Genomic DNA, 23,641 nt, shown 5'->3' on the forward strand with positions numbered 1-23,641 from the left:
GCATCTCTGAAAATGTCTGGTTTTATTTGCATAACTACAAATTACCACATTTCCAATGTTATAGCCTTGAGAGAAGGTTTAACAGAATTCAGAGACCAATCGATCATTCCCCAGTCCAGAGAGAACAAAACTAATTCATGAATGTTGGGTGCTCTTGATGAGAGACATTTCTGATGACAGGATTCAGTAGGTTGGGTAGAGGAGAACGTTTCAAGTTGACTTTTCTGCATGGTCCCTACAGCTACAAAATTGGTTTGACGATGTTTGCTCCCTTTATATTTAAACTTCTAAATCAGTACGTGGTTATATGTCACAATATCATATGCAGAGACATTGTCCAATATAAACCCAGTGTCCTAAATAGTGTTCACAAAAACATTTTCCCACTTATTGTAAAGTTTCTGGTATTAACTCTAAAGGTACAATATGTTTTTTGATGACTTTAACTAATATGTTTATGTCAGACAATATTCTGACTAAAATGTCCCTGTATCATAAGCAGCATAATTAGGTGAAATGCTCTGCTGACATATGCTACACTATTTAGGATTTTAGCACAGCCAGAAATTCTATTCAAATCCCTTCCAAAACATGTGTGCAATCTCATAAAAATATGGCCCTGATTTATATTTTTTGTGCTGCATTACTGTCATTTATTGATGCAAAAGTGGCGCTAACTTACAAAATACAATTGTATTTTGTAAGTTTGGGCCACTTTTGCGCCAAAAAATGATAGTAATGCGGCACAAAAAAAGTATAAATCAGGGCCTATATTTACTTTTCCAGTGTTCATAGTACAATAATAATATAATAATACAATTATTTAGACAACAAAGTTGTTCAAGAAAGAATAGTTAGCTTAGTGAACAAATGTAATACTTCTCATACTGGGTGCCAAAGCCTTCTTGGTTGAATATCTGTGCAAAAATCAAAATTGCTTAGGCATTTGTTAAAATAGTTTCAATGAGAATTATGGAAAACATTGATCTACTGGGCTGGTGGATCTGTCGACTATCAGGCCATTTTACCCCACACATATATATGAATACATAAATGTTTACCTTAGAAGAAGCCCAAATAACGATGACCTTTGTAGTTTCTAGTTCAGAGCAAACGTACATGATGTCAAGTGTACCCTTTAAAGGGTCAGCAGCGTTTGGTGTTTCAGTGCAATGTAATGATTTTCTACACTCACTTAGAAACACAACAACGACTACTCAATTTACCACAGAGAAATGAAACTAAACATATTTAAACACTGGTACAGGTATTAGTGTGACCTAAACCATTTAGAGACAAAATGTTACTGTTTTACATATACACAACAAAATACTGTATTGGTGACAGTCGGGATGCCCAACCTGTTAGGATGCTAGTAATGGATAGAAGCATAAACGGGAGTCCAGCGAAACCTGTATCATGCAAATTTCATGTAGCTTGTTATTGACAGCTTAGAGTTTTTGTCAGTTACCTGCTTGCACAAACATTGAGAAGTGATGGGAAATCCACCTCACTGCTAATTTATACCCAACAATTGTTTTTATAGTAGCAAAGTATTACAGAAACGTTTGCAATGACAGTTCTAAACTCTGAGCCTTCCACTAAGGGTTGATGAATTCTTTAAAATATGTGATGTTTGTTGTTGGATAACTTCAGGTTCTGGTACTCTACCATTGCTGTATTTAAGATGACAACCATGTTAAGTAATCTTCAAAGAGCCTGGCATCTGTGTTTTTATACATATGCTATTGCCAGAGGCATCAGCATCGCTCAATGTCTAGTTCCCCGTTCTTATAAACCCTGAACCAAAGCTTATACACCACTTAAACATTGAGGGCCGGATTCACAAAGGGACTTAGGACTCGTAAAGTTCAGAGTGCGGATTCTGCACTCGAGGCAGAATCTCCGCCCTGAGCACTGCAGTTCGGAGTTTCCACCCGGAGTACCGTGAATCAGCCCGTAGTGCAGAGACTTTGCACTTGTAAATCCCTTTGTGAATCGGATCATGTGTGTTAAAAATTCCCAAGACACTATAACTCCCAATTGAATGATTTATTTGACAGGTTTCACTGTGTCTCCAAGAAATAAAAAAAAAACACATAATAAAAGCTTCAACAACAAAATAGTAATGTTACACACTCATGATGGGTTGTCTTTTAATGGGGAAAAAAGAAAACGTTTACCGGATTCCCAAGAGATACTGCACCTGTGAACATAACCAGCTGGATTATCTGCAGGTTAACTGTTTCCTCATCCTTGTATAAATATGAGAAATTATCAGAATGCTATGGAAGTTATTCACAAAATTCATCTTTCTTGACCTCACATGTAACAGACAGCTGTGCTGAGGCTCTTGTAATTTGCATCCTGAACTTTTATGCAAGATAAAAGTTCAGCAGGCCATATTAATAGAAGTTCACAAATGCACTATGTAAAGTAAGCAAAGGTGCACTTTGCGTACGTTCGCCTAAAGTGTCCAGTTAAAAAAGAAACATTTCATTGGACGATTTACATTTTATGCAGGTCAGTCTCTGAAATTTACTTTTTAGAAAAGCTTTTCTCCGGGAAAAAACACACTTTTTAGTCAATTAATTTTTAAGTTAAAACATTTAAAGTAGCGGTACACAATGCTTATCAATTATAGTCACACAAAATTCCTACCAATCATTATGTTGTGAGTTAACTTTTTGGGTATTTAGATATGTTTGCAAGCTCTCTTATTGTTTTTGTTGGAACTTAAAAGGTTTATATTTCTTAAACTGCATATACATGTAACCGTTTGTAAAAGATTTTTTAGCTATTTTCACAAACCTGTTTCTCTGTGTAAGAATGATGAACAGAGGGAAAAAAGTAATAATGTGTGCATGCATATGGTTCTTGCAGTTGGCAATGCTACATACAGTTTACATGTCCATGAGGCTTAATCCACACTTGCGTGTTCCGCGTGGACATGTACAAGTTGGCGCTTCCTAGGCGCATAAAGAAATTGGCCAAAAGCATTGACATATTCTAAATCTAATGATGTATACATACTAAAACATAGCTAATAAGCTGACCTGTGCAAATGTGGAACATCTGCGCCCTTAAGAATAAAATGTAGGATTTAAAGAGTTTACAAACACTACAAGGAGGTTTGTTTGATAGGTCTAATTTCCTTTGTAATTCTTACGGAATGGTGAACTGCACATTTTAATTATAGTCTCGTGCAGTAGTTTCAATCACAAAGGCCAGTCAGTACATTGTCTCACGCCATGCTGGTGTTTGTCCTACTGAAAAGCTTTGCAGCTCCAACTTTGCTTTGGTATGAGAAGATTTAAGATATAGGTCTCCGACATAAATCCAGGCATGCCAGATTCATGCTAGATATTCAGAATACAACTTTATATTCAAGTACCCAGCACCTTAATAATATGTGCATTTGCCTTTGTGGATTCCAGAAACTCCGGACCGACAATGGGCTCTCCTTGTCACAAATGCAACTTAGCTAATACAATTGATTGACTGCAATAAAAATACAACTTTGGCATAATACTGACTTGTATTTCCCACTTGATGTTTATAATGGTGATGTTCTAATGCTGACAGATTACTTCTTAAGGAAACTTTGAATTTTGATTTACTTTGTGCCAAAATAGATGGAGGCCTATTGGTGTAGAAGGAGATATGACCCACAGAGTAAGCAAGGACAATGACCCCCTGTATGATTAAGTGGGCCCTTGAGTTCTGGTGCCTCTGCACCCTCTGCACAATTGATGGGTGGATGGGTGGGGGATGCTCTTAGACATTCATAACAAAGTACTTTCCATATCATAAATGCTTTTGTGAACCAGCTCTAGCATTTTGGTCACTGTGATCTATTTTATTTATAAATATGAAGCTCAAAAGGAGTCCTGGGTGCAATAGCTCACAGGTGGACTATGATGCATCGAATTGAGAAGGACAACTTGTGCCCCTTGTTCTGCTCTTTCATTACATCTATCGGACATTTCAGAAATGGGTAAGGTGCCCATAACCAACATCACTGTTGTATCCTCTCTTCTACTCCCGAAAATAACTATCCTTGTGTTTACCCTTATTGATTATAACTCGCTAAATCATGGTCCAGGGATTTGAAAACTGAGGGGCATATTTCTACTCTGTTTGCACTGAACTGGCATCATTTTTTTTACTCTAATTCAGTGCAAAACTAACCCCATATTTATACTTTGGCGCTAGACACATCAAGCACCAAATTTATGAAGTTAAAGTCATTTTATGGACGTGGAAACCTACCTTGCCTTAATGAGATGCAAGGTAGGCGTACCCATGCAAAAAATGACTCTATGGCCTTAACGCCATATTTATACTCCCGTTCAAAAAAGGTGCACGGAGGGAAGAGGGGTCAAAAAATGGTGCTTAGGCGATGGGGGACTTTAGGCGTTAGGGGACTTGTGGGCCTATTCCATGGTGGAACACCATGGAATAAGCCCACAGGTGCCCCTCTCCAGACCCCAGGGACACCCCCACCCACACCAGAGGGACAGCGGAGGATGGGGGACCCCATCCCAGATAAGTAAAGGTAAATATTTTATTTTATTTTTAAAGTGCCATGGGGGCCCTGAAATGGGCCCCCATACATGACATAGGATGCAATGGCCATGCCCAGGGGACCCTGGTCCCCTGTGCTGGCCATTGGGGTGGTGGACATTACTCCTATCTTTTCTAAAACTGAAGTCATGTGGTATGGATAGTTTTGCATCAGAAAAAGACACTAGGCAGGTTAGAGTCATTTTTTTTACTCTAACCTGCCTAATGTCATTATTTTGTGCAAAACCTCATTCTTCAATACCACCAGCCCTACCCGACTAACATTTGTTTTTTACACTAGCCTACCCTTTGCACCGACTTGCACCATTCCATAAATATGGTACCTGACTGGTGCACAGAAAAGGTGCCATCCGGTGTCAAACCTTTTGGTGCAAAACTGTGTTAGTGCAGTTTTCCCTCAAAAATTATAAATCAGGGCCTTAATTGTCAATGTACTGCACGTTTGAATATGTACGATATTACCAATGCAAAAGTTTCATGAAAACAAAAGGTGGACGGATTTTGAAAACATTAACAGCAAAATCCAAGTCTTTCTTTCTTCACCAATGGAGATCTGAGCCTTATCTTTAATCCAAAGCCCCCCACTTCTACTGTATTGTCACAAACCTGAGTTTGAATTCTGTTGAGCCCTCGGAACCAAAGGATTTGTCCTCGACGGAGTTCTCGCTCTGCGTGGTCAATCTCCTCTGTGTCTTCATTTTGCTCTTCGTCTGTTGTTTCCTCTTTCTGAGTGAGCTGCCCGGCTGATTTCAAAAACTTAAGTCTACTTGTTGGAATGGAGGCAATGACCTTAGAAAATAATTAGAATATAAATTAAAGATAATGCTGGAATGCAAAAAAAGAGGTTATAAACAAATGACCTATTGGTTTTAGTCAAACAGTTGATAAAGGCATACTGTGTAAAAGCATTCTAAAATGTAAGTGGTAAAGTTTAATAAACTGTGCTATACAGTTAAATGGCAGGTTTAATCAGTTATCGTGGCTGGGGGCTGGGTGCGTTTTATAGTAGTGTCAAGTGTTATATCTGGGTTCATTTATAATTCGTCTGGTTGACCATGACACACTGATATAATAGTTCAGCAACGATTCTGTTAGTCTGTTTTGAATATCTATTACATGAATTAAAACTGTGGGGAATATTTATATGCCTCTAGCGCCACCGGAGCATCACTTTTAGCGACTCTCTGGTGGTGCTGCGCACTGCGCTATATTTCCAAGGCAGCGTTTCAAGATTTCTTTCTGAGAGGCATATACATCCTGATGAATAAATCCCTCTATCCAACACATGAGGGTTCAGACCTAACACTCCTGAGTTACTCTTACTCATGTCTAATCTAATAACAAATTATACTTCTTACATCACTCTGCTTTGTCATGAAAACCTTAAAATCATTTAGTAATTGAACTCTGCACTAATTTATTCACTGCAATGTCAAAATAATGACACATCCTGCACTTAATGAGTAAAAAATAACAATACCTATAGCAACAGCATTGCTAATTGACATGGATGGGTATTCATACTCTCTTGAAATTCCCTCATCATCACACAATTTCATCCACCGACCTACCAAGGCAAACTGCCTACCAAAAGAAATGATGTTGCTATTCGAAACACAAACAAATAAAAGCCAAGAACAGTAACTGTTTGGTTCCATAGTTAGGAACTCTGAGCCTGACTACTTTCTATTTGATGACTGGCTCCTGCTGAGTTTATCACTGCAGTGTGGCCTTCATGTTTGTTGTTGTGTTCCTTCCTTAATTTGTGTATCCCTTGTTCCTCAGTTTGGATCGTACTCAAAGAAATCTGGGCGTTTTTGGTTCCGGGAGGTTATCCACCAGCAAGCAGTCAAGTGCATAAAGGGAACGAACAAGCAAAGGATAGGCAGAGAACTGGAGACACAATTGATTGTCCTGCACATGTCATGTCGAGTCCACACCCCTTTTTTGAGAAGGTAGTCATTGCTGAACCTACATCTTAAGATGCCTGTTATTTGAGTAACTTACCCTGGAGTCTCCCAGTCCAACAAGAATACCACGTAGCTTCCTATTATGATATTTTATGTTCTATCCATATACGAAGAGGCTGACTTCCTGGACAGATGGCTTGCAAATCCTATTTCTCATTGCATTCATCAGCTGATTTTAGCCCCTGACTCTTGCTCTTTTTTCTATAGTGGATTTATTGGGAACTTTTCTCTTTGGATGCTTGCAAGATCTTTCTACAATCTTCTTAGGATAGTGGTGGTTCCTTGTTGCCCAACTTCAGTCATGCAACCTCATTACTGCCACGGAAGTATTTTTTTGCCTTGTGGGCTCTTTCCTTAATGAGGCTATTAAGAAGAAACTTGACATCCTGCATGTATTAGCCCAAGTACAGGAAAACGCCTTGGAAACATGGGAGAGTGACCCTTTTTTCGGGCAATCAAGAAAAAGAGAATATTATTGTATCCTGATATGGACACTTTCTTACATGATGAGGCATTGTCTAAACTTAACAAAGTCAAATCCATTTTGACTTTAATCAAAATTGAATGTCAGTAATGTTGAATCGTTAAACATATAACTATTCACTGTCTCTCAGAGGACAACTCATTCTTGTCGTGCAGTTCTAATTGAAGGCATTCAGATTATTCATTTGAACTGGACTCTTTTGGGCTTTATCTAATAATTTATTTTCTTAGTTTTCTGTAACACATACACTGCCTGAAATAATGTTCATTGCACATTTCTATTTAGAACAATTATGCATTGTAGTAGTAATTGTAATTTGTTGAAATTTCAATTTTGTATTAAACTATGTAATTAAAAGAACATTTGATTTTCTTAATTCATCATTCTTAATCTTCAATTACTTTCCTTCACCATTGCATGTTAGGTTTTCTTTTTCAAGTGCCCTTCTAGGAGGTATGCAAGTGCACATGTTCATTTTTAAGCCACTGCAGTTGAGAACTAACATTTTGAACAATTCTCAAAAGATTCAAAGCTGTGAAATATTTCAGTGACAATGGCAAATCCCTTTACAATACTAAATTAATGAGCTGTATTATTTGGGTGAGCAACAGATACAGCTATAGCGTTAATTCCAGATTTGTTTATGGTTATTTCCTATTTATTGAAATAGCTGTTTGCTGTTTTACTCCGCTCTGAATGCCATAATCCCATTGTTTGTTTTCCAAATTTATTCATACTTGATTGTTTTGGCTTCCTTAGCTCAATCTTCTCTAATAAAATTAAGGAACAGTCGATATTTTAAGGATTACTAGTTCTGAATTATGCTAATCGTTTTTTCTTCATGCATTTTGAAAAGGTAAGCTGTCTCTCTACGTGCTATGCACTTTAGCTATTAGTAGAGGTATGGTTATTCAAAATTGAATAAAAGACTCTAAAAGCAATGGAATCCCTTTCTTACATACTTGTTCATTGGCAGTAGTGAAACCCAGCGCCTCAAACCTAGGAGTGACCTGGAGGTAGTCATTTTAAGATGAGATACCTCCATCCTTCTGAAGATAGTGCCTCCTGTAAGAACTTGGATTGTTGGTTGACTGTGGTATGAGCCCTGGTCAAGCAGCAATCACAATACTTCTAAGGGTAAGGCACAAGCAAAACCCCAAATTTACATGTGCACACCCCCTGGCAGCTTGACACAAAGCAGTCAGACTTAACTTAGAGGCAATTTGTAAAGTATTTGCGCAGCACTTCAAACAGTAACAAAGTAAAAACACACCACAAAAGGAGCCCACAACAGTGTTAGAAACATAATGTTATTTGTAATTAATAAAACAAGACCGGAATGACAAAAATCCAATCAGTAATACCGGAAATAGTGAATTTAAATGTTTTTAGGTGAAAATAGAACCACAAGGTGTAAAGTGCCATCTGTGGATATCTGGTTGCACCAGACTGGCACAAAATCACGAGTTTAGGCTGACTGCAATGATCTGGGGGCTGGCTACATGACATAGTTAGACCCGCTGAACAAAAGGCCCTTCATTCCTGGTTTGCATAGTGCTGCGTGGATCTGCATCAAAGATGTGTTGCGCAGCAGAGGCAATGTGTCAGTTTTGAGACGAAGTGATGCTGAGGTGTGAGGTCCTGTTGCATCGACATTGAGGATCCTGTTGACATGGCTTGCGATGCAAGTCCAGTGTCAGGGATGTGATGTGTAGTCGTGATGATGAGTCGGTTCCGAACATGCTTGAGGCTGTGGTGTGAATTTCGGTGTCATCATGAAGGCTGTCATCAGTGAGCGATGCAAGGGGTTGCGCTGAGAATGTGTCATGCAGTGGCAGTTCTGAAAGCAATGTGGGTTTTTGCAACAGGTCCAATCCATGCAGCAGAAGTGATGTGTTTGTTCTGCTCGGGTTTGCGCTGTGCAGTAGATGAAATGCGTTGGTCCCTCAGGATCTACAGTGGCTGGTGGAGCACCTTAGGCCCACTTCCAAGGGTTAAGGACTGAGTAGTAACCACTTCACAGGGTAGATTTACAGATGGCAGAGTCCAGGTGCATATGCAAAGTTGTTGGAAGTCTGTTATTTTCCTGAGGTTCACTGAGGTTCAGATCAGGAGGCCAGCAAACTATCCTTTGTAGTCACTCTGAGTTCTGTGTTTAAGTGATGCAGGTCCAGTCTGTCTCACCCAGACAACAGGGCAGCAGGCAGCAGGTCAGCACAGCAAAGCAGGAGTTCAGCAGAGTACAGTCCAGCAGAGTGGCACTCCTTTTTCCTGGGATAGTATCCATATGTCCAGAAGTGTACTGCAGTGGAGGTCCATCTTTTAGACACTTGTGCCCTGATTCTGGAAAGTAGGAGATGCTTCTAGACATTGCCTTTAAAGTGCAAAGAATTCTCCACCTCAACTGCACTCACTCCACGCTGGCTGAAGTCACAAATGAAGGGTCATGAGGCCCTTTGTGTGGAGACAGGACACAGCCTATTCAGGTGTGAGGCTGGGTCCAGCTCCTCCCTCCCATCCTGATAGTGATGGCCCATCCAGTCACATCTACGCTCCCAATGTATGTGGCTGCCTAGGAAGAACACACTAATCCCGACTGCCAAATAACACCTTGTCATGTGACCAGAGACAGGCTGCAGGCATCAAATGGCTATGGTAAGAAAATGCCAACGACTTTCTAAAAGTGGCATTTTCAGAATTGCAATATAAAGGTTTATTTTGCCAGATTGAAATGCTAGTTTACAACTTCACACAAAGGCTCTGAATGATAAGCCCAAGACATTTTCAAAGGGCTACATAATTGGGTGGCAAAATCAGTGCTGCAGAGTCCCTAGTAGCATTTAATTTACTGGCCCGGGAACAGGTAGTGCCACCTTACTGTGGAGTAAATTAAATATGCCATTTGGGTATAGGTCAATATTACCATGTTTAGATGAGAGAGTAGAAGCACATTAGCACTGGTCAACAGTAGTAAAGTGCACAGAGTACTAATACCAGCACAAACAAGGTCTGAAAACATGGAGGAGGAAGGCAAAGGGTTGGCGGGAAGCCCACCCAAAGGCTGACATGTTTAATCTATCCACTGCAAGGCAGATCACCACCTACCCAAACTCCAGACCCCCTTCAGCATGGTGTAAATCCTTTTGGGAAAAGTGCTTCCACCGAAATGGTGGGAGCACATTCATCAAAACTGTAATACTGGTCTGCCGCCATATCAAGAAGTTTTTATGTTTCATATTGTTGGACTTTTTGCCTTATGCAGGGTCATCCCCAGTCTTTTTGCCTCCTTCCTCTTGGTTTTTCTGACCTCTCACTGTTGGCTCTAGGACTCTGAGCACTTTATCACTGCTGACCAGTGCTAAAGTGCAGGTGCTCTCCCATCTAAAGTTGGTATGATTGGCTTATACCTAATTGGCATATTTAATTTACCTATAAGTCCCTTGTACAGTGGTATCTCTATACCCAGGGCCTGTAAATTAAATACTACTAGTGGGCCTGCAGCGCTGCTTGCGCCACCCACTGAAGTAGACTTTCAAACCTGTCTCAGGCCTGCTAGCGCAGGGCCTGTGTGCGCAATTTTCTGCCACAGGGACCTGGCATCTAAACTTACTTGCCAGGCCCAGAACTCCCCTTTTACTACATGTAAGTCGCCCCTAAGGTACGCCCTAGCTAGCCCTATGGGCAGGGTGCCATGTATGTAGAAAGGCAGGACATGTGCCATATTGCATGGCCTGTCCTAGTAGTGACAAACAGCCTCACTTGATGTCTCACTGCTGTGAGTGCTGCCTTCTCATAGGACTGCATTAGAAATACCCTGCCTTGTGTGTGAGGGGTATTGTCTGATTTATGAGGGATAGCGTAGGCGTGTTTGGTATGGTTGTGATGGTGATAATAAATGCTGCTTACTGGTGTGGGTGTATTTTTTATTACTATCACAGAAATGCCACTTCTAGAAAGTGCGTATTTATCTGTGCTTATGACTCTGGTGTTTTGCAGCTTGACTCCAATCCACGTCTGGGCAGAGTGATAGTTGGGGCTTTGTGCATACTTTTCAGACAGCCTGTACACAGGGAGGGTGGAGGTGTCACAGAGGTGCATCTGCATACTGAATAGTCTTACTGGGCTGAGAGAAGGGAGAGGCGGGGCACACCTGCATTTGTAAAGACTGTGCCCTGGCCTCACACAATAGGTTCGTTAACCCCCCACTGATGTTTGGAGCCTGTGCTGAAAGGAGAGAGGGGGCACTCCCAGAACCAGTTGTAACTGGCTGGAACCTCCTCTCCCTACCATTGTAAAACACTGTAAGAACTGACTATAAGTACAGGGGAATTTTCCCTACAATTTGAACACTCTTGGAAATTGAACCTGGACACAAGACGCTGCTGAATGGACTCACCAGGAAACAGCCTTGGACTGCTGCTGCTGTGCTAACCTGTGACCTGCCTGGTCACTAGGAGGAACTGCCATCATCTGCACCCCCTGTGCTGGCCTGTAGCTGGACCCACCAGCCTTGTGCTCCTTCCTGCTTCATTGTTCCAAGGGGGAGGGTGCCATGGCCCCTGACCCCTGTAACTTTTCCCTGCACAAGGAATGCTGCCTTGATATCCCCTTTGCGCTGAGAGAGCGCTCTTCTGTGCCCTCAGGAACTTCGAGGCACCTGTTTCATGCTGGAATCACCGCCGCAACCCGGGCTATAAGTATGGCCTTAGCGCTTTGAAAAGCACTTCCTGGATGGCCCCCAGTAATCACGGTCCCCGGAGAGGCCCGTCAATGGTCTAGAGGAGGTGCGTGCCACCCTCTTTTCCTCAAAAGGATGTCAGAGGCCCCCATTTTGCACATAGGAGCGCCAGGGGCCCCATTGCTCATCTTCTAGGCATTGGAGGTGCCTTCATCCAACCAGGTACTGTTTAAAGGACCAATATAGTTGCAATCCAAAGTTCTTTCTACAGACTTTTGTTTGATTCATATATTACCTACCTGTGTTTGATGTTTTTACATATGTGTATGCAAATGTTCCTTTTATGGATATGCTTGCAAATATGTTTTTCTAACTTGCCATATGTTTTCTAATGTTCCTACTATGGGCCTTTTATGTTATTCTTATGACAAGTGCTGTGATGTAATAATGTGTTTTCCTGACTACTGCTTATGTTGCAGAATACTGAGTAACCTGTGTGTAATGTGTGACTACTGCTAGGTTGCAGAGTAACTAATGTGTAACGTTCTGACAACTGCTAAGGTAGCAGGATAGTACTTATGTGATGTTTGGTCTGATAATTGCCTTGTGTACAATACAGTATATTTTCATATAATCTGGTGTTGTGTTTCCTTTGTGGTGGGGATATTGCGTCACATGTGTTGTGTGTGTTGTGCAAACGCTTTACACGTTGCCTCTGGGTTAAGCCGGACTGCTCGTGCCAAGCTATCAAGGGGGTGAGCAGGGGTTATCTTGGACGTGTAACTCCCTTGCCCTGACTAGAGTGGGTAAGTTCTGCCTGGCTGAGGTGCATACCCTAGCCAACCAGAAACCCCATTTCTAACACATATATAAGTGTTTTTCCTTGTGTGTGGGTCAGTTGACAATAGTTTTAGCCCAAGATCTCCTCACGTCACACATCTGTCCTCTGATAAATAGGTACAGGAGTGCCAAACTTGCATAGGGTGGTTCCATCAAAACATTAACCCAGCATCCCTGAGGTACCTTGACAGCTGGCTTGTGAATATTGGAGAAAGCACAACTATGAATCTAGCACCTCTAATTGATAGGAAAAACTAAGGGTTTTGGTGAGGGAGAACTTACCAGTTTGGGATATGGGTCTCTCTATGTCAAAATGTAAAGGACCTCTCTCAAAACAACTGTTCAAATCCTTTTTCTAAAGCTATTGCTGACATTACTACAGGACAGTATGTTGCTAAACTTACAATATAAAGTGGCACTTCAGCAATCTTAGCATTGAAAACAATTAATAAATACATCATACAAAGAAATACAAGCATTTGCCATATATAAAGAATCATCAAATTAGCACACTTCTACTGCTTTCCAGGAAGGAAGCAATGGAGCTGAGACAACCACCAATACGTGATGCATAGACAGTAATGGGGGTAATGAAAAACTATGTATATCATTTGACTAAAAACCTGAATGCCACCCGGAACAAGGTCTAAAACCTTAGATAATGGAAAAAGTTGTCATTGTCCTGCACATGCAAAATAATGAGTAAAATAAATGTGATACATTGATGGCGAATTAAGTGAGGTTTTATTAAGCTCTTTGGCTGGACTTATTAAATTAAATACTTGAAACTGAAATAAATTATATTATTTCATATTTAGTTTAAATTAAGATATTTCCCCTCTTAATTAAAATTATTTAAGAGCTTTTGGCCTAATCATAATCCAGTGAATCCAAATTTTACGTACCAGATTAGGTACCAGATGTACGTAGTTTTTAGTTTGAGATTTCCTAGTAGTGATTTTTTGCAATTCACTATAAGAAACTTGTAAATACTTATGTGCAACAGTGTGTTTTACTCTGTATGTGATTCCCAGTCGGTCAACATTGACCTACCTCATTAAGATAACCATTAAGTAGGTCCCAATGTGCGACCCAATGGGAAATCACTAAAAACACAGGGATGGTGACCTGCTTGACACAGCAGACCACCATGCCTGTGTTTGGTTTTAAATAAATAATGTTTTGAAGGAAAACTGGATTCATTTCAAGAATAAAAATGTAAAGTTTTCATTTAATTTTCTAAGAGTAGACAGCATCCGTGGGACCACTGCTTGTTCTCAAAAAATGTTTGCACCCACCTTGAGAAAGGGGGCCCCCAAGAGCCCCCTTCTCATTTGTAATGGCTCACCACCAACCTAAAGTTGGTAGTAAACTGTGACTGTTTTCCAAATGCATTTCGGTCTCAAAACATTCTTACATCCCCCTATGAGTCACTATTCAGAAGGGGCACCCTTAACACACCCCTTCCTAATACCGAATCACAAACCCATTTGGCGATTCGGTAATAGGTTACAGAATTGCAAAATGTGGGTTTGTACATATATAAAGTCTTTGTGAATTGGGCAGTTTGTGAGAGCAAAAAGCTATGTACATCTTGCCGTAGATTCTTATTTTTCTCTCAATTGGCACAGTGATTCTGTCTTAATCTGAATCCTCTGAAGTGCCTGTTTGTCAGTCATTAGTCAAATACTTTTGCCAATATCTGTTTCAAATTTGCCCTTTCTGCAGGGTCATCACAGATTTTGGCCTTCTGTTGCTGAAAGCATTTTTGTTGGCCACAGGATTCTGCCCACTTTATTCCTGCTAACCAGATGTAAAGAGCGTCTGATCATTCCTTAAATTATAGTAAAATTAGCATATGCCTAAATGGCACATTTCATTTACTTAAACGTTCCTAGTACGTAGTTTTGCATGTACCCAGGGCCTATAAATTAAATGGCACTAGTGAGTTGCCTCACTTGTTGTGCCACCTACTACAGTAGCACTGTAAAGCATTTCTTCATGTAAGCCCCTGAAGCCTGCATGTGCATTTTTAAACTGCTATTTTTACCTGACAAAACAAACCATTTGCCATGCCTTGGCATTCCTTTTTAGTATATATGTCACCCATAAGATAGGCCCTAAGTATCTATTGAGCAGAAGACATGGCATTTAAATAGCAGGTTATGTATATTTAGGCCAATATTTATACTTTTTTTGCAATACAATTATATTTTGTAAGTTTGCACCACTTTTGTGTCATTAAATGACGCAGGAGTGAAGCAAAAAAAAGTATAAATATGGGCTTTCATTTTTTACATGCCCTGGCAGTGAAAGCACACATCGTCTTTTTTCACTGTGGTAAGGCTGGCTCCCCCATAGGAAAACACTGGGTTAAATTATAACACCATATAATGCTTAGCTGCAATTTGAAAGTAGCTAGAAAAATGATTCAAGGATTCATTTTAACAGTAATTCAAAATCAAACTTAATGGTCAACTCAGATTTTATATTACTGTTTTGGAAACAACACGTTTAGAATGTTGTCATTTTCTTGCCTAAAACAAAAGACGTTTCTGCCAGCATTCTGCAGCTGACAGTATGGGCTATGGGCTGTGCCCAGCCCCTTCTTGAGCTTCAGAGGATGCTTATCCTGTCACTGACAAATGAGGCTCACACCTAGGCCTGCCTTCCCTTTGTCTCTCTAAACAGACTGGCACCAACCCCAGTGTGGGCTAAAGGACCCAAAAATAACTGGTTTAGGGGATCATTAAAAGCCCCTCCCCCACCCACAGGTTGGCAGAGAATAAAAGTAGATCTCATGGATCTCTCCTCAGAAAACTCCAGAACCTGTGAAGATCAGAAAAAGCACTGTCCTGCTGTCTAAGACCTAAAGGAAGACTAGACCTGCATGCCTTGAACCCAGTAACCCAGTAACCCAGGCATGACTCCATAGGTCCATTTGCTGACCTCCTGTTTGAGATACATGGAAACAACAAGCTTCCAGAGGCCTTTTACCTTCACCTGCCCAGCTGACCAATATCCTGGTACTGGCCTCTTTTCTAGAGAGTCTTAACCCAAAAGTTGCGTCCTCATGGTCCTGGACCCTTGGCTGGTGGTGTGATGTACTCCTCTGGTCCCCTACTGCAAGAAGTAGGACTTAGAAACTTTTTGCCAACTTACTGCCTGGAGAATCATCAGAGACAGGGACCACCATCAAAGCTGCAGGCATCAAATCGGTAATCAGGTTCAGCTTGCTCATTCGCTCTGCTGAAGGAGATCTAACTTCCAGAAAATGTTGTAAGTCTGAAAGTAGAGTGCTCAATGGGATATATGTCAAGCCACAAACTGTCGACGTTGAGGCCTTTCAGGGCACAGATTTTGAATTTGTCTTTTCTGAGCTTTCTCACCTTTGTTGGTGACTGCACCAGGACTCTGCTCTTCAGCAACCTGCCATTGTTAAACACCATTTTCAGCTTGCATGTTAGCCAGTAGAAGATTTTTCAATTATTAATTTTTCTCCATTAAAGTTTCTAAGTCAAAAGGCAAACTTTTCACTGAGACAAACCCAGTCCTTGTGTTCAACCTATGCTCAATTGCGATCTTCCTTAACTTTCGAATTAGACCAGGTCTAGCATGACCAGATAACCGGAGATGGTCCTTTTTGGTGCTATTTTTAATTCAAACTTTAAAAATGCATACCTCAGTGAGCGTGCACCTTCCCTCTCTGCTTCTTCCTCCCAGCAGCCTAGCCTCCATCTCCCTTTTGTCAGGCCTCCCTTTCTTCCTTGGCCACCTGCTGTTGCCTGCCCAGCATACTCCTCCCTCCCGCATCCCTCCTGGGCAGACCCTGGAACCTCTCTGGGTAGCTCACCTCTCTTGTCCTCTCATCCATTCCTTGCACCCTGAGACCACCCCAGGCCCAGCCAATCCTAAGGTCTAGACCTGCTGACTACAGTTTTTAGGTGTGTTGCCTTAAGATATTGCAGGTGTACTTGATCTCATTACTTTTAAATGCTCTGTCTTTTTCCTAATCCCCCTGCTCATTCTGCCTCTTTTCACAAGCTTAAATTCATTTTTTCTTTCTCTATTTCAGTCAGACCCCCCACCTCACCTACCTTACTCGTCGCTGCCCCTTGAGCCCACCCCACCTTTCCCTGTCCCTCATGGGGTTCCCTGTGAGGACTGACAGGTCGTACCAATACAGCAACACCCCTCAAAACCCATCTGAAGCCTCTTTGGGGGCTGCAGCTTACAATGGCCTCACAATGCGCCTTAAATGTCATCTCTTGGAATGTCAATGGCCATGCATTACATCAAACACAAGAAGGTGCTCGCATACCTCAACTCCAAACACACCGACATATCCCTCCTCCAAGAGATGCACGCCACTGAGACAGAGGTAGAGAAGCTTTTTGCAAGACTGGGTGGTTAAGAAAATCCACAGTTGCTGCCCCTCAAGGACAGCAGATGGCCTGACAGCTTCCCAGAAATGAGGTGAAGCTATCCTGTTCTGCAGAACGCTGCCCCACACTGTGCTCAAAACTTGTGTTGACCCAGAGGGCTGCTATGCGTTTGCCAAAGTGAAGAGAAGGAAGAAAGTCCTCTGCGTGGTCTCCATTTATGCACCAACAGGGCCAATGTGCCCCTTTTTTCTCGAGCTCACCAAGTCCTGATGGAAATCAACGCTGCAAATAATTTGATAGGGGGGGACTGGCCTCTGGCTTGGGATACGATTTTGGACTGCAAAGACCCTATCAACACGAACCATAACTTGGAGAGAGCTCTCCTGGGAGCCTTCAAAGCAGATCACATCCTTCTAGGTGTGTGGCGTCTTCAGCACCCAGTGGACAGAGAATATACCTATCTGTCCCTGGTTTACTGCACGCAATTGAGATCGGACTCTTTCTTTGTGGCTCACCCTTTGCTCCCCCTTGTGTGTAAGGTCTCTATCCTAGATGGCGCCCTCTCAGATCACTCCTCGATCAGTCTGTTGGTCGAATTGAGTCTAACTTGGCCTGTCAGCAAACTCTGGAGCCTTAACCTACCCCACTATAATCATCCAAAGAGTAAGGAACAACTCACACCCCATGTTCAAACCTATCATGAGCACAATAAAGGCTCAGTCGACTCGGCTCCAACCCTGTGGGCTGCGGTAAAAGCAACATCAAGGGCCAGCTGATGAGGGATGCAGCCCTGTCGAACAAGCAACAGGAGTAATAGCAGACGGTTCTAGAGGGGGGCATAGCTCACCTCACGTATACTTACAAGACCCACCCCTCTGATGCTGATATACGCATCCTGGAGAAGGCACACATCACATAGACCTCAACACCCTCTTCACCTCCAAAGCTAAGTATGTGCTCACTAAGTTGAGATACAGACATTGCGAGCAGGGATAAAAGGGGGCTAGACTCCCCGCTTCGCACCTGAGGCAGAGGGAGGTGGGTATGGCTATGGCCGCCATTACCATGGACTCCGGGGCTCTGGTCACCAAACCAAAAGAAATCATGGACATACTATAGGGTCCTTTACTCCCCTGAAGCAACTCCAGAGGCTGAGCAGGTCACTGCCTTTTTGGACAATGTCCGCTTACCCTGCCTCATGGATGAGGGATGGGGGCTATTTCTGGGTGCTATTACCAAGGACAAGATTATGCAGACCATTTCCTACCAACCCTACCTTAAGGCCCCAGAGAAAGGCAGCTTCCTCGCCGAGTTCTGGTTGTGGACCAAGCACAATGTGGTAGATCCTCTCCATGAGGCCTTTGCCGAGGCTCACTATTCAGGCTCCCTGGGACTCCTATCTAACGAGGTCCTGATCCCAGTCCTCCCCATTCTTGAGAAGTTTCCCCTTCACTGTAGTAGCTACTATCCCATCTCCCTCTTCAAGAGGGATGTCAAGATTATGGCCGGTACACTGGCTGCCCTCCTTAAGCGGATACTTCCCTCCCTCATCTACCATATGCAGGTAGAGTTCATCGCAGGCCGCTCATCCCACAGCTACCAGTGAACACAAGCTCATGCAGTATGGATGGTGGCAGACATGCCGGATGAGGCCTTGGCTCTGTCTTTGGACGCAGATACACCCTTCGACCGGATAGAATGGGACTACCTGGTCACGGCACTCTAGAAATTCAGCCTCAATGAAGATTTTATCTCCAGAGTGCATGGCTCTATGACTCCCCACAGTGAAGGCTAACTACAGTGGCTTTCTCTCTGACCCCTTCCCGGTCCACCAAGGTATGCACCAGGCATGTCCACTCTCCCGCTGTTGTTACTCGTTGCCATGGGACCTCTGGCAGTGACTCTGCGTCAGTCAGATCGGATTATAGGTATACCTATATCTGGAGTGCCCTCAACATTAAACTTGTACTCTGATGATATCCTGCTTACACTATCAGCCCTGCCCTCCTCCAATCCCATCGTTTTGGAGGTCATTGACATGTTCACGGCCATATCTGGCTATAAGGGGGAAAGAGTGAGGTCCTCCGGCTCTTGAGGGTTACCACCTGCACCGCCATTACCAGGCACCCATTTCAGTGGAAAAGTGCTCACCTCAATTATATGGGCATCTATGTTAACAGAGGCATGGAGCCCTATCCCTCTGGGGCTGCACACAAGTGGAAAAGATGGTGACCCTCCGGTGCTTCACCTATGTTCTAGGCATGCTCTCCATGCTGATACCACTCTTGATGCTTCGACAAGTGGACAAGGCCATCAAGACCTTCATCTGGGGGACAACAAGACCCCATTTGGATATCACAACACTTATCGCCTCTGGTCCGTGGAGCACTACTGCATGGCCCCTCACCTTGCACAATTGGTATTAATGCATACATGGGTCTGGGATCCCCTGTTATGGGTCAAGATTAAGAATCAGCTTATCAATGGCTCACTGGGGCTGCTCCCCATTTACCTACCTGAACCCACTGATATCAGGACTCAGAACCCCATACTGCAAGCAATATACAAAGCATGGATGTGAGCTCACAGGCTCCTTTGGTGGACACATACCTTCGCCCATCCGGCACAACCTCAGCACCTATATTGTGGAGCTAACTTAACTGGGCCCCTTGGCGTGCACACTTTGAACACTTTTTCTCTTGGGGTCAGCTCAAGTGCTTTGCAGCATTGCAGGAGGAATGTGGCCCTCCAATTACCCAGCAATGATGTTACATGCAATTCTTCCACTCTTTATCGAGCAGACTGGACCCACAACCCTGGTCTGTCCCCTACTCCCCAGTGCCTATATACCTTTATATTTGGGGCCAGTTTAAGGGGGTGATGTCTGGTTTCTATGATCTCTTGACTCATTACCTCTACTCACAGCCACAACTAGCAAGCCTCAGGGAGATCTGGCAGGCACATCTACAGGTGGAAATTTGAGGAATGGGGCTGGATGGGGCCCTTGGAGAAACTGGGCTGGGGAGTTCAGGAGGCCTGGATGAAATGCAGCATTTTTAAGACCCTTCAGGGATTTGCACTGGATGCCAGAGCAGGTCCAATCTGCAGCCTGCTGACCCCTCCTCCAGTTAGCGGCGCAATCCAGTGCCCTATGACTTTTTTTTTTGTTTTTTTCAAATATGTTTTTATTAACTGTTTGCTGTTTTACATATGTAGGTCTATTTGCAGTAACATTTTGTTCTTATTGTACATTTCTACTAACTGAGCCGCGTCCTTGTTATGCTTTGCTGGTAATGTGTTTCACAATCTCCTGTTCATTTTAATTACAATTTAATATTTATACATCATTGTTTCCAGCTCTTTACTCAATCCGTTTTTTGGGTGTCAGTTCTTTCAGTGTCCCTTGTTACCTTTTGTATTTTGTGACCTTATAACAGACTTAACTCAACTTCAAACTGTAAATAAACTTATTGGCTTAAGTGGGTGGATCTGTGTAACTTCTAAAGGGAGGGTTGCCGGGGTATTTCTTATTATGTAGAGGTGGCCAGCCGTCCGCTCCCCCCCTCCTCTATCTTTTTAGTTATTGTGTCCTATTCCCCCCTAACCTCCGCCCCTGCGTGTAGCCTGGTGGGGTGCCTGGCATTTCTCCCGTCCTGGTTTCAGGGACCTTCCCTAGCAGTCATATCTATTGGCCGTTTCAGCTAGTTCACCCCATCCCCTCGGGTGCTATTGGTCTCTTCATTAGGTCGTCCCAGTTTGTCACCAGGTTCTCCCATTCCGAAGCGATGGGGGTATGGCGAACTCCCCTGGCCTCCTCGGCTTTAAGGACCTGCAGCTCAGCCCTGGACCATCTTGTGACATCGCTTTTCCATTCAGACAATGAGGGGTGGCCGGGTGACTTCCAACCCTTCGTAATCAGTCTTTTATAGAGGGCTAGGGACAGGTCTAGGAAACGACCCCCAACCCTACTCCACTTGACGTCGGCCCTTAGGCCCAGTAAACACATGGCGGGGGATGGCTGGAGCTCCGCCCCGAGCAGCTATGTGAGGACCGCCATCATCGCACCCCAGCCCCTCTGGAGCATCGTGCATCCCCACATCATATGATCAAAGTAGGCCTCTCCGTCCCCACATCTGGGGCATGTCCTGGGTGCCCCCCATATATGCGGTGCAGCTGTTGAGGAGTGAGGTATGTTCTGTGTAGGTAGTTGTATGGATGTATCTTAGCCTCGTGTTGCCTGAGATCATCCTGGGATTAGCTAGTGCTCTGGTCCACTCTAACTCAGACAGGTCCCGCCCAATTGTCCTCACCCATTTTTCTCTTAGGGAATGCAGGGGGTCCACCGCGGCCTCAATTTTGGCCCAGTAGATTTTAGCAATCAAGTGAGGTTCCTCTCCTGCTGTCAACAGGAGGTGCAACACCCCGTGGACAGCGGGTTCCACATTAATCGTGTCCCAATGATCTTTCGGGGTGTGCACCAACTTCCTAAAGAGTAAAAATTGTCCTTGTGGCACTCCCCCCTCGGATACATCAGTGAAGCTCCTCAACACCCCTTCCTTGAATAGCCCCCCCACTGTCACCATCCCTGCTCTCGCACAAGGTCCCAATCCCAGCCCCCCGCTCCCCTACTCCCGGGTCCAGGGCGACGACCGCCAGCGGCAGAGCGGGAGAGTATGGTGGCCCCACTCCAGTCCTTTTCGTGCACCGTTTCCAGCATTTCATTGCCACATTGCACATTATGTTGTCCCTTATGGGGGCAAGCTTCCTGCCTGCCATACATGCTACTATCCGAACTGTGTCTATTACACCGTGTGGGGTACTCAGGTCCAGCTGTCCCCTGCCCGCCAGCCAGCCAGCCACCCATTGTAACTGGGATGCCAAGTAATAAGCCTCGAAGTCAGGGGCACCCAGGCCCCCCAGATGTGTCGGTCTACAGATGGTCGAGAGCGCCGTTCTCCTGCGACCCTCATCCCATATCAGCTCTCTAAGCAGAGCGTTCAACTCGCGGAACCATGCAGAGGGGACCTGTAGTGGTAAGTTAGCAAAGTAGTAGAGGAGGCGTGGAAGCATGATCATTTTTGAGAGCGCCACTCTGGCCATTATTGTTAGTTTCAATGAACGACAGAACACCACCGAGGAGCGCAGGGATCTGAGTGTCCTGCCAAGATTACCGTCCCTGAGGTCGCTCAATTCATCCAGTGCCCTATGACATAGTTAATCTCTTAGTGGACTGTCCCGCTGTCTGCCCCTTGCATATCATGGTGGGGTCCATGGTGAGGGAGTCCTTTATATGTACCCACCCCTTATGGTGGCCACAATCTCTATTCTACATCATTGGTGCTGCCTGCAGGTCCCAACACATGAGGAATGGCTCATGCCCATGTACAAGACTGCCTCCTATGAGAAGGTGATCTAAAACTTGTTAGATAGAGCTGCTGTGCTCCTTCTTAATTGGTTCCCTTTTCTGAAGGAAGACTGACCCCTTTTCCATCTCTACTGCCACCCTATGTTCCCTCCCTCTCCCTTCCCCTCACCCACTAGCCCTCTTTTCCCTACTGTACAGTACACAGGTATTGCCTGCCCCTCTATTCTATGCTTCCAACCTCCTTCTCTTCTCCTGCCTCCTACCTTTTCCCTCTGTTTCATCCTTTGCTCCTCTTAGTCCTCTCCATTCATTGTTTTCCTTTCCCTTCCCACCACCATCATTGATTCACAGTCATGTTTGCATTGTTTCTACCCCCCTTTCTGGATGAGCATGTATCACAATAAACAACACCCTCAATGACTCTACATGGCATTTTTCCCTTTGCATTTGTGATTTCAATTTAAATAAATTAATTACAAAACAAAAAAATCATATCACTTGTTACACTTTGTAGGATTTTGTTGTTTTGGTGTCATTTCATTTATAAAAATGTTCTTTAATTTTCTAAATTAGTTTGAGAGTTTTCTGTTATTGTGATTTCAATTTACTACTGTTTAGGTGTTGCATAAATACTTTACATTGCCTCAAGGGTACAACTGACTCCTTTGGGTCGTGATAACAGTGGCTTAACACAGGTTTATTTAGTGACTTTAGTGGTTTACCATGACAAGGATTGTGGTTATTGTATGTGGTGGGTTATTACCCTGCATCAATTTATACTCTCAATTTCTTACACTATCCATTTCAACCACTAGGGAATATAATTCCTGGAAATCTACTCTTGGCATCAACCTCCTGCCTCTGTCTCCTGACCCTGCAGCAATCCTGGACAGAAAAGTCAGTAAAGGAAGGTGATGGTTCATTTCAGCCAATCTGATTAGCTGTTGTCTGAAAAATGTGACTGCTTCAAAGAAGAAACTATTCTTTTTGTTTTGCATGGTATTCATTCAGAGAGGCTCATATGTTCCATGGTTCTCCTGCATCAGATAAACTGCATGTCATTTCAACCATGTCATTTCAACCAATAAGAAATGTTCCATTGGATTCAATCAGATGGTCAACTGCTTTTTCAAAGACAATCAAAGCAAAACCATGTTTCCTAGATTGGTACTTTGGTCCTTAAGCATTAATAGTTCTAAATAATATGCAAGATATCTTAAGTCATCCAGGGGCACTCCTTGCAATGTGACTTTTACTTCTATACTGCCCAGTAATGCTATTGAAATGTCACATTTCCATGACTCCTCTGCAGTCTAAACCAAAAATGTTAAA

General features: G+C 43.3%; 1 protein-coding gene across 6 annotated transcripts in view; it reads right to left on the reverse strand.

Annotated features, from left to right (window-relative positions):
• ATP2B2 (ATPase plasma membrane Ca2+ transporting 2) overlaps positions 1 to 23,641 on the reverse strand; it is a 1,884,743-nt gene that overhangs the window by 58,255 nt on the left and 1,802,847 nt on the right. For all 6 annotated transcript variants that reach the window (XM_069206673.1, XM_069206670.1, XM_069206668.1 and 3 more), the window contains one exon: positions 5,194 to 5,376. In XM_069206673.1, the coding sequence (XP_069062774.1) occupies positions 5,194 to 5,376 (183 nt within the window). The remainder of the gene's footprint in view (positions 1 to 5,193; positions 5,377 to 23,641) is intronic.

The sequence above is a fragment of the Pleurodeles waltl genome, chromosome 9 (genome assembly GCF_031143425.1).
Source record: "Pleurodeles waltl isolate 20211129_DDA chromosome 9, aPleWal1.hap1.20221129, whole genome shotgun sequence".
In the NCBI taxonomy this organism is placed as follows: Eukaryota; Metazoa; Chordata; class Amphibia; order Caudata; family Salamandridae; genus Pleurodeles; species Pleurodeles waltl.